The sequence below is a fragment of the Geotrypetes seraphini genome, chromosome 3 (assembly GCF_902459505.1).
Source record: "Geotrypetes seraphini chromosome 3, aGeoSer1.1, whole genome shotgun sequence".
Taxonomy (NCBI): Eukaryota; Metazoa; Chordata; class Amphibia; order Gymnophiona; family Dermophiidae; genus Geotrypetes; species Geotrypetes seraphini.
The window spans coordinates 175,845,791-175,858,150 of NC_047086.1; the positions used below are offsets into that span (position 1 = coordinate 175,845,791).

General features: G+C 44.8%; 1 protein-coding gene across 1 annotated transcript in view; it reads left to right on the plus strand.

Annotated features, from left to right (window-relative positions):
• Window positions 1-226: 226 nt before the first annotated feature.
• LOC117358168 (dynein light chain Tctex-type 1) overlaps window positions 227-12,360 on the plus strand; it is a 41,706-nt gene continuing 29,572 nt past the window's right edge. The window contains exon 1 of the mRNA XM_033939765.1: window positions 227-494. Within this exon, the coding sequence (XP_033795656.1) occupies window positions 468-494 (27 nt within the window). The 5' untranslated portion in view covers window positions 227-467. The remainder of the gene's footprint in view (window positions 495-12,360) is intronic.

A 12,360-nucleotide genomic window follows, 5' to 3' on the forward strand; every position in this document is an offset into this window, starting at 1 on the left:
TTATAAACTGTATTACTCGGTCCCCGTTTTCTTCATTTTGGGCAATGAAAGGCGGAACGTCACGTGCGTTTCGGGAAGGAGGACAGTACTCGCGCTTAAGCCCTTTTTGCTTCCCGGGACTGCGGTGAGACGTCTGTCACCAAGGCAACCGTCAACTACCCGTCGAAACCACGTGCGATGGAAGGCCCGAGGATCGGCAGCACACCCCATAATATCCATCTGCTTTACATTCAAGGCTCCATTTTCCCCTCTACAACAATAGAGAACTTGTTTCCCGTAATTTCTCTTATCCCGTCCCAGCGGTCGTTGCTTCGTAATCACATCCAACACCTTAAACTCCCTCCCTCACCCTTACACTTGCGCTCTTCCGCACCAGCACGCAGCGGGCCCCTGTTGCCTGGAGCATTGTTCGCTAGGGACGCGGCGCTTGTGCGCAGGCGCAGTGTGTGTGAAATTGGGCAAAGAAGATGGACGAGTTTCAGACGGTGGAGGAGGTGAGTCTCGACTACCGCGGTCCAACCTTGGTGGGGGTTACTGCGCCGTGTTCGGCGTAACTCATGCCGGGAGTCATTGCAGTGATTCGAGTAGTGAGGCTGCGTACGGTCGCGTCGGGAGCAGTGTATCCTGGCCTAGCTTTCTCTCTCTCTCGAGCTCCCTAATGTAGCGGGACGGAGTGCTGATAGCTAACGACGAGGCTGGTTGCGGCACGCCCCTCCCCCCCGAGCTTCTGCTGTATAATAAAGCTGCTAGCTCGGGGACATTTTCAGCAACATGCACTAAGTACGTGACAACAAGGAGGGGGAACTAGCTGCAACGCCCACAAAAGAAATCCCATAATACAGTAGCGTTCCTCGGAATGCTTATCTTTTATTTGTTTTTCTACTTTTTACAGTGTTTAGAGGTTTTTTGGTGTGTGTTTATATACCTTCTTACTTCAATAAGGCGATTTACAACCTATGCTACCTAGAAAATACAGTTATAACAATTATACAAATTGCATCAACTAAATACAGTATTCCTTTTTTTTTTTTTTGCTTTAAAGGAAAAATAATTTCTATTAACAGGCAGTAGTAAAAGGACAGCTTTCTTTAAAGCGCCTCCATTTTCTCTTGTGACATTCTAGTTTGAAATAGTTCTTTTTAACGTTTCTTTTGCTTTTTTTTCTATGTCGTATTATACCTTACTCCCTTTATTTTATTGTGCTCGGCTGTTCTCACTGGCCTCCCTCCATAAATCGGATGTATCTGTATCTGTGTGTTCCAGCATAACTTTGAAACGCATGGACAGATTTCAACCAAACTTGGTATACATATCACTGTCTGGGGGGAAATACTGTGAGGTGGGACGGGGGTAAAATACTGTAGGGGTGAGAAGGGGGTGACATTTAAAAATTATTGAAAACGACAGATATTAGTGTCTCATGGGGCTCCTTTTACAAAGGTGCGCTAGCGGTTTTAGCGTGCGCTAGCCCCTACCGCTTCCTTTTAAGCAGGTGGTAATTTTTCGGCTAGCGTGCGCTTTTATTATATTTGTTTCTTTATCTATTGTTTTACATTTGAAGCTCGGTGCCAGAGATTCTTACTTGTTGGGACCTCTGCCTGGGAGAAGACATAGACTTGCGCAGTGCTAGTAGGATCAGCCATTGGAGATGCCTATCTAGCCAGTCTGCTCTAATATTTTTAGGGCTCGGGGGCTGTCCCCTAAGTAGCTGCTCACATCCTTGATTTATCAGGAGATGAGTGCAGGCTGTTGGCTCCATCCCAGCTTGGCTGAGCTTAATAGTGGACCAACTGCATGGTCCTCCCCCCATTGTGGCGTGAGATTTTTCAGGGTTTAAGGCTTAGTCTAGCATCGGACCAACTGGCAGCCTGAAGCCAAGTTTGTAGAGCGAACCTGTGAGGCAGAGTTCTCCATTTGTTCTAGCTGCACTTCTGTGCAGGCAGGCACCACAAGGCACAGTGAATAAGACTATTATTGCCTATGGGGAAAATTGGAATGGTGGGAAAGGGTCTGAAAAAGTGAGTCATGGAGCCCAAGAGGACCTTCGGGGAGTCCCTGCTGGTATCCTCAAGACCCCCAATGCAAAACTTCACCCTGGATTTTGTGAGCCTGATGTGGAATGCATATTTAAACTGCCAGGGGTGCTCCGCATCTTTATTAGGCACGATTGTGGTGCAGTGCCAGAGAACAGTCCTCAGCATGTACCATGACCCAGAGTTGGACCAGGAGGTTCAGTCTGACCTCGAATGGGATTCCATGCTCCTTTTATCCCAGGGTGCAGTTTCCCTGGTAGTCTGGTTCTCTGTATGAGACCAGTGGTCAAGAAAAGGTAATAGCCCTGGACAAAGGAGGAAGACCCCATGGGGTGGCAGCTGTTCAAGGTATCCACGTTCCTGGGCATAATTTCTAATTCACTTTGGGAATTGAAGCTGGAAGTTCTGCCAACCTGCACCTCTCAGTGATCTGTTATGAGTAGCTCAGTTACACAGACCACATTCCCTCACATCCTGACAGCAGAAATCTAGTCACTGACCACTGGGAGATGCCAGAGGGGTTCCTGTGAGAGGCTAAGACTATGTCAAAGCTTTATCCTATGGCTCTTTTCCAACAGCTGTTTGTTCAGCCGAAAGTGGATTTGTTGGTAGTGCAGTTTACCAAATTATCTTTGCCCAGTGAAGGAGGTGTGATGTTGAAGGATACACAGGACCACAAGGTAGACGTGGTCCTCGAGACAATTTGAAGTCTTAGGAATTAAGGTGGCAGCAGCAGTTCCTCTGTGGCACGAGCTTGCCACATAAGCCTGACTTGGGTCCCAGCCTTGGAGGAAGATGATGACCCTCAACTGATCCTTTCCGGGGTGAATTATACAGCAGAAAACTCTGTATGACATGAGAGTCATGAGCATGATGTCTACCTATTCTGTCTCTGTCTGATGGATGCTCGTGGGCAGGATATTTGGCTTCTAATGTCACCCTTGGCAGGCTTCCTTTCCAGAGACAGATGCTTTTTAGAAAGGATCAGGATGACCTGAGTGGCTTGGGGTTCAGGACGTGGGAATTTTTCAAGTTTCAAGTTTAATAAGGTTTTTGATTGATCGCTTAATCATATTTCTAAGCGATGAACATAATAATAAAATTACAATATTTAGGGAACAATACAATACTTAACAATAATTAAGTCCTACAGGACTATTAACAGACTTAACAAACCCATAAACACAAGGAAGGAAAGGGAAGTGAACTACAAAATATTTAAAAGAAAGCAGAACAATCAAGGAAAATACATAAGGCAGGGGAAACAGAAAATTTCCATAATATTATACAACAGAAATAGAATTAGCCAGAAAACTGGCTAATTAGTTATCAAAGGCATCTTTAAAAAGAAAAGTTTTTAAATTACTCTTAAATTTCTGCAGATTGCACTCTTCCCTCAAATAAATAGGAAGAGAATTCTAAATTTGAGGGGCTGTAACAGAAAAAATAAATTGCCGTCTCGTATTAATAACCTTAAGAAAAGGAATCGTCAATAAATGCTGTTCATTAGATCTCAATGTTCTATTGGAAGTATAAGGGATTAATAATTTATAAATAAATGCTGGGGTTTTATAAAGTAGGGATTTGAAAGTAAGCAGGCATAACTTATGTTATCCGGTGAGATACGGGAAGCCAATGCGCCTTCCTAAGAAGGGGAGTTACATGATCAAATTTCCTGGCTTTTGATATGAGTTTAATAGAAGCATTTTGGATAATTTGTAGACGTTTGATTTCATTCTGAGCAATTCCCTTAAAAAGGGCATTGCAATAATCAATTTTGGAAATCACCAAGGAGTGAATGAGAATGTTAAGAGATTTTGAGCAAAGAAATTGTGAAAGTGAGTGGATTTGACGAAGCCTGTAAAAGGTTGCTTTAATAATACTGCTAATGTGATCATGGAAAGTTAGTTTATAATTGAAAATAACCCCTAAAATTTTAATGTTGTTAACTGATTGTAGGGGGACATTTTTTATGGAAATAGGAGAAATGAGTTTAGAACTATCTTTCCATGGAAAAAGCATCACATTTGTTTTATTAATGTTAAGCGCTAATCTATTAGTATCCAGCCATTGGTGAACTTGGTCGAGCTTCTTGTTAATTGCTATGATGTCCAAAGGGTTATTAGTATAAAAGATGTAAAAGCTGAATATCATCAGCATAGGCAAATACGTGAAAACTAACAGATTGGCACAAAGTCATCAATGGGGCAAGAAAAATATTAAATAAAAGTGGGGAAAGGATAGACCCTTGAGGAACACCATACGTAGTCAATTAACTTTTAGAGATCGAATCGTTAAAGGAAACAGTAGAGGTAAGATCTGTAAAATATGATACAAACCAGGAAAAAACTTGGTCTGTAATTCCAATAGATTGAAGTCTGTCTAACAAAAGCTGGTGATCGATTGTATCAAAGGCTTCAGAAAGATCAATAGAAATTAGTAGAACCGATTGATGATGATCTAGAAAGTATTGTATAGAGGTGGACATACCGATCAATGAGTGTTCTGTACAATGGTGATGTCTAAAACCGTTTTGATTCGGATGTAAAACATTGGTTTTTTCAATAAATTCTGAAATTTGATTAAAGACTACCTTCTCTATCAACTTTGCTAGGAAAGGAATATTTGCTATTGGTCTGTAATTAGACTAATTTTTTGGTCTTTAATAGGTCGGATGATTGATTCCTTCCAGGCCTTTGGCATGATGCTTTGACGTAGGCTTTCATTAACTAACGTAAGGATGAAAGGACCAAAAATCTCAAAGTAGGGTTTAAAGATAAAAGGAGGAATTAAGTCTGCTTTAGAACCCTTAATATTAATAGACTTAAAGATGGACTTAATCTCCTTAAGATTTGGTATATTAAATTGTGAACATTTTGAGTAAAATGAATCTAAGACAATTTGTTCATGATCAGTTATTGCATGATGACTTGCTGTAAAAGTTTTTCTGATCTTGTTAACTTTATCAATAAAGTAGTCTGCAAGTATCTGGGCAGTGGGCAAGGAATTGGTAGTTTGAATTTGTCACTTGTTTGAAGATGTTACTGAGTTTAGTATAGCATAGAGTGCTGAGGAGTTTTTGGCTTTCAAGATTTTGCCTGAGTAAAATTTCGTCTTTGCCTGATTTATTTTTGATTTGTAAAATTTTTGAGGCTCTTGAAGATTTTGTTCTTAACAGCAAACCTCAAGTTTAAAGGAAACTTGTTATTTCGATAGGCTTTTAACATGAAATTAGGATGTCTGTATATGTTTTAGTATTTTAATTATATTTTGTACATTGCTCATCTAGGATTACCAGATTTTCCAGAACTAAAATCCAGACCCATGGCCCTGCCCCCAGGCCCCCCAGTTCTGCCCAAGTCATGCCCCATTCTGCCCACAGCCCCACTCCCTCAAACTGTTCACTTGTTGGGAGGCCATCTGCGCATACGCTGGTGTGACTCGATAACATCACATGCATGTGCGTGATGTCACCACGATGCATCCGCATCGCAGATGCTGTCCTGAAGTCGCTCTTAGCTGGAAGCTTTCCAAAACCCGAATAAAGTGCTGGGATTTGAAAAGCCATCCGGACATGCCCTCTAAAAGGAGGATGTATCTGGGAAAATCTGGATGTCTGGTAACCCTACTCATATAACGCAGCTTACTAGCAGTCATGGGTTTAAATTGTAGTTAAATTCAGTTTTGTTTTGTTTTTTTGTGTTGGCATTATTTTGTTTTAGATATTTTACAGGCCAACTTCCAGAATCAAAATTTTGTGCATTTTATTAAGGACAAGTTTTGCACTGTGGAGCTACAGTATAATTGTAAATCTAGAGGTGAAAAGTAGAAACTAGTACCATATTTACCCATGTATAGACCGCTGCCTATACATGGATTTTACAATCTGATGCAGTAGGTGCGGCTCCCTTATATGGGACAGCCTGTCTAAAGGCAAACAAGCAAAAAAATCCAACAAAACTGCAGTGATATGTCGAATTGAGAAACAAAAGAATGGTGTACAAGATGCCAAGTCTTTAATGAACAAACGTATATAAAGTCATAAATATAATCAAAAGACAGTTTGTAGCCACAAGTGTTCGAAACACGGACCAGACCCGACATGGTCCGTGTTTCGAAGAAACACTCCTTCCTCAGGGGTCCAAAAATATACCATATACAGGAAACCTTATGGATGACAAAAGAAAATAATGGTGTGGTGAACGGCTTAGCAAACCAAAGTGAGCTCCTACGTGTGGTGTAGGAACAGTAGCGAAAGTGACTTGCGAGTATCACGAGAACTGACAGCAGGCATTGAGAAAGCAGCGTGGGGCCAGGCTGGATGCTGAAAAGATCACTCCTGCCCCGCACTGCTGGCTGCGACATTGCAGGAGGCAGCCGTCAGCCGTCCAGGAGGTATTTACTGACGAGGGAGGTATTTAAGGGGGGGAGGAGGATGTATAGGCCGATGTAGGTTTTAAAACTCTTAGATAAGCCGCGGCTAGTAACATGGGATGGCTTATCTAAGTGTTTTTAAACCTACATCGGTATTATCCCAGGACAAACAGGCAGCCTATTCTCACATATGGGTGACGTCATCCACGGAGCCTGGATGCAGACAGCCTCGCAAGCAGACTTGCTTGGAGAAACGTAGACGTTTCAAGTCTTCGCACCGCACATGCGCTAGTGTCTTCCCGCCTGGCACAGGGCGAGTCTCCTCAGTTCTCAGTTTTCCGCGGAGCCGAGAAGTCTGTCTTTGATGCTCTTCGTGAAACTTCGTTGCTTCATGCCTTCTCTTCACTGTGGTTTGTGTTAGTTATTTCACGAATCGCTGTGTTAATTTCTTTATTTTCTGTTAAAAAAAAGAGACTTATTTTTTTCTTCGTCGACTGGCGGGGCAGGTTGCTCGCCTGCGGGCTTCGTCTTCGCAGCGGCTATCTTCCCTTCTATGTCCCGGCCAGTAATGGGCTTCAAGAAGTGTAGCCAGTGGCAGCATGTGATTTCCCTCACGGACCCACACCGCTGGTGTCTTAAGTGTCTCGGACCTGATCGTAGTCCCAAGTTGTGCCCGTGCTGTGCTACTCTTCAACCTCGAGCCCTTAAATGTCGCCGGGTTCAAGTGGAAAAGCTCTTCAGGATGGACTCTTCAGCTACACCTTCAACCTTGGGTCCTGACTTGGTCCAGACTTCAGCCAGTGTCCTCCTGCTTCCACGATTCTGACCTTGAGTCTCATCAGACCTTCCTCATTTGTATCGTCTTTAGCCTCGAATACACCTGCTTTATCTTCCCCTGAGCTTCCCTCAGGTCAGATACCTAAGCAGAAGGTTCATGCGGTGGTCCTCAAGCTCTCCAAGCATCAGTCCAGGTCAGAGCATGTTTTTACTGCCACCTTAGAGCCTATAGCCTCAGCAAGTGGTCCAGTTTCAGACTCGGATCCACAATTGCAGGCTCTGCTCTCCAGACCATGTTAGAGCAGAAATTTGTTCAGTTACTGACCAAATACATTCCTGCCTCGACCCTGTTTCCTCAAAAACAACAAATAGGAGCACTATAAACTTAAAACTACTTTATAAACTGCCTAAAGGAACTCAGGGAGGGTTTCTGACTTAGAGGCGTTCAGTCAGAATCCCCCCTAAACGGAACGATAGAACCGGATATTAGAGAAGTCAGGAGAGCTTTGAAGAATGCAGTTCTCTTTTTGATTGTCATCTTGTTGAAGTGGGTTTTCTGAGGAAGTCGCCTTGGCAAAATACGTCAGACCTGGCTTTAGCAAGATAAGATTTTGCTTCAGAAAGATAACTTTTACTTATCTTGAGTTTTTTCAAGAAGACTAAGTTCAAAGTTTAAAATATTAGAAAGCTGTTGTGAATTAGTGAAACACTTTTGCACTTCTATTTACATTTTTTTTACACAATATGAAACAACTTTATAAACAACTCCAAAAGGGAGCAATGATAGACATTTGAAACACTAATCAGGGTTTTACCCTGGTCGTGTTCATTACACCATCTCATGGTTCTGAGCTCCTTTAGGCAGTTTATAAAGTGGTTTAAGTTTATAGTGCTCCTATTTGTTGTTTTTGATGAATGTTTCACCATTTTGGGACACTAGTTTGTAAATTTCTTACCAAATAGTGACTTAAAGGGGATCGACTCTGTTTCCTGCAATCCAGACTGGGCAATGAGCAGTCTCCCGCGAGGTCAAGTCCCTCTGCCTGTGCCTCGAGCTGAGTCTACACACTCTATGCAAGGAGTCGAGTCTTTGCGAGTGTCTTGACAAGAATCCTCACACTCCATGCAAGGAGCCGAGTCTTTGGGAGTGCTTCGAGATTCCTCGATCCAAACCACTGAGTCTTATGTGGTTTCGATCTACAGCTTCTAGCCCTATTCATTCGCCAATGGCACTGCCCGTACACGATTTTACAAACCGAGCATAACCATGCGCGTTATATGCGTGAGCGCGTTGTACAATTTTTTTTTTTTACATAGTTCCCCCCGACATCCAATTCATCTCCCAGCCCTGAAGGACCTGATGCCTGATGCCCCACCCTGAAGGACCGCTTGCACCCCCCCGACGTCCGATTCATCCCCCAGCCCCCCCCCCCGCACGGAGAAGCAGCCTACCGTTGGTTCCCGATGCCAGTGAGCCCTGCTGCTTCCTCTGCCGTTAGTCCCGCCCCTTCTCTGAGCCCTGCGCTGCTTCCTCTGCTGCGGTCCCGCCCTTTCTCTGATGTCAGAGAAAGGGCGGGACCGCGGCAGAGGAAGCAGCACAGGGCTCAGAGAAGGGGTGGGACCGCCGGCAAAGGAAGCAGGAGGACTCACTGGCATCGGGAACCAATGGTAGGCTGCTTCTCCGTGCGGGGGGGGGGCTGGGGGATGAATTGGACGTCGCGGGGGGTGCAAGCGGTCCCTCAGGGTGGGGGTGCGAGCGGTCCCTCAGGGTGGGGTTGCGAGCGGTCCTTCAGGGTGGGGGGGCCAGCGGTCCTTCGGGATGGGGCATCAGGCTTTCAGGGTGGGGACAGGCAGACCTTTAAGGGGGGACAGGACTTCAAGGGGGACAGGCAGACCTTTAAGGGGGGACAGGCAGAGTTGGGGCAGAGGGCAGGGCGGCGAGAGGAGAGTCGGGACGTCAAGGCAGGAGCAGGGCCGCGATTCGGGGCAGAGCTGCGAGAGGAGAGTCGGGACGGCAGAAGGAGGTTTTAATTCAAGGAGCAGCATGCGTGGTATACACGTGTACGCGCTATATATTAATTTGTTCACATAAATTTCGGTTTCCCGCACGCTATACCCGTGTGCGCATTTTACACGGGTGCGCGGTATATGCGTGAAAATACGGTACTTCCAGGCAGCACTCTCGTCATAGATCGAGGCCCTCATCAAGGCGCAGGTCTTCTTCCGCACAAAAGCCTTCCTCATCCAAGCCTCATTCCAGACCTTCCAGCTCTTCGAGGCCTCCAACCCCTCAATTGAGGTCTCCACTTCCAGACCCCAAGGACTCGGTTGATTCCAATACCTCCTCCAAGTCTGTATATTCTTTGGGTTTACTCTGTATATTCTTCGCCTTCCTTCTCCATTCGAGGCGCCTCGAGGTCATCGATTCCTTCTCGAGGCCAGCCTCTTTGGCAGATCAATTATCTTTTTCCTCCTTTCTTCGTCAAATTGCTGACGACCTGGAAATTAAATTGGACTAAATATTCTAAGGAGTATTTAGAGGAAATGTATCTGCCTCGGCCTCCTGCGGAATCACTCAAACTAACTCTTAATAGACTTGTCTCAAACTTTCAAACAAAATCTAGAGATTCCTTATGTTATACCTGCTGTTCCAGGTAAATTGGAATCGAGGTATAGAACGCTACATTGCAAGGGATTTGAGAATTGAGTTATCTCACCAATCCCTTCTTATTGAATCTTCATTAAAGAGAACCCATCCTTCCAGAGCCTGTGCCACAGTACCTCCTGGAAGAGAGGGTAAGACCATGGACAAGTTTGGCTGTCGCCTTTATCAGAATTCCATGATGGCCTCTAGAGTCCTCAATTACAATTTCATCTTTACGACTTATTTGAAGTTTTTGATTGACCATCTTCCAAGTTTTCTGAAGAACTTGGGATGAACATAGACATGTGGAGTTTCTGGATTTTGGTTCTACCTTGGCGTAATTCTGACTACATCTTCTCCAGTCATCTTATGATGCTTTTGAACTTTCTTCCAGGATCACTGCTTTCTCAGTAGCGATGTGCTGCCTGGCCTTGCTTCACACCATTGATAATCTTCAGGATCGTCTGGCTAATATTTCTTGTGAGGGCAATGACCTCTTTGTTGAATCCATAGAGGCTGCCACCAAGAAGTTATCTGAGCATGAAAAATCTTTTGCTTCAATTGTTAGACCAAAGCCAAAGCCAGCTCCTGCAAAACCTTCTCAACCACTTCCATCTTTCCAGAGGCGTTATCCTCCAAGGGTGGCTCGTTATTCTCGAGCACCCGCCAAGAAACAACAGGAACAGAAGCAACAGAAACCTCAGTCTTCTGCTGCACCTAAGGCTGCTCAGCCTTTTTGACTGTCTCACACAGAGCATAACCTCCATCGTTCTGCCTCTGTCCTCCCTTCCCCTCATAGGAGGTCATCTCCATCATTTTTACCATCAATGGAAGACCATTACATCTGACCTCTGGGTGTTGTCAATCTCTTCATTTCTCTCATATTCTACCAGAGCTTCCTCCAAGAGAGTATCCTTTCAATCCATCCCAGACCACCCTTCTTCTTCACGAAGCTCAAGCTCTGCTTCATCTCCTTGTCATCGAGGAAGTTCCTTTGGAACAGCAGAGTAGGAGGTTTTACTCCCGTTACTTTCTAGTTCCGAAGAAGACGGACGATCTACGACCCATTCTGGATCTCAGGGCTCTCAACAAATTTTTAGTCAAAGAAAAATTTTGTATGCTGTCCCTGGTGTTCCTTTATCCCCTTCTAGATCAGAGTGATTGGTTATGTTCTCTAGATCTCAAGGAGGCTTACACTCGCATCACCATTCATCCGGCCTCCGTCAGTACCTCGGATTTCGAGTGGGGAATCTGCATTTTCAATACAGAGTGCTACCCTTTGGCCTGGCATCATCTCCCAGAGTGTTCACCAAGTGCCTCGTAGTGGTAGCAGCAGCTCTAAGGAACCATGGTCTTCAGGTGTTTCCCTACCTAGACTACCGGCTCATCAAAATTCAACATCAGGGGGTTATTGTAGCGACCTAACGGACTATGTGGGTCCTATAAAGCTTGGTATTCAAAATCAACTTTCCTAAATCACAACTTCAGCCTTCTCAGAATCTACAGTTTATTGGAGCTGTTCTGGATACTATCTAACTCAGAGCATTCTTTCCTCAACAACGTCTGGATGCTCTTCTTCAGCTCTGTCACAAAGTGTCTTCCCGCTCTTCACTCTCAGCAAGACACATGATGGTACTACTAGGTCACATGGCCTCCACAGTACATGTGACTCCTTTTACCAGGCTTCACCTCAGAATTCCTCCGTGGACCCTGGCATCTCAGTGGATGCAGGCTTGCGATCCACTGTCATGACACATTACAGTCACTCCTTCATTGAGATAGTCTCTCCGCTGGTGGATGCTCTCTTCCAATCTCTCCAGAGGGTTACTGTTTCAGACGCCACCTCATCAGAAGGTCCTCATGACAGATTCCTCGACCTACGTAGGGGGGGCTCATCTTGATGGTCTCCGTACTCAAGGCCACTAGTCCAGCACGGATCGTCAGTATCATATCAATCTGTTGGAACTCGGAGCGATCTTCAAAGCTCTCAAAGCTTTTCAACATCTTCTTCACGACCAGGTTGTCCTAATCAGGATGGACAACCAAGTCGCCATGTACTATGTCAACAAACAGGGAGAAATGGGATCTCCCTCCCTTTGTTAAGAAGCTCTGAAGGTTTGGGACTAGGAAATCTCTACAACACCTTCCTGAAAGCTGTTTACATCCAAAGGGCGAAAAACTGGCGGACAAATTGAGTCATCTTGTGCAACCTTACGAATGGACACTCAAATCCTCGCCTCTTCATCACATTTTTTCTCAGTGGGAGACTCCTCAGATAGATCTCTTTGCATCTCCCCACATCCACAAACTGCCTCAGTTCTGCTCCAGGATATATTCTCCTCATCGCCTCGAGGCAGATGCTTTTCTACTGGAATGGACAAATCTCTTCCTGTATGCATGCCCTCCATTCCCAAAGTTCTTGTCAAGTTGAAGAACGATCATGCCACCATGATTCTGATAGCTCCTCGATTGCTAAGACAACCTTGGTACTCCCTTCTACTTCAACTCAGCAGCAGAGCCAAACCCTCTTAC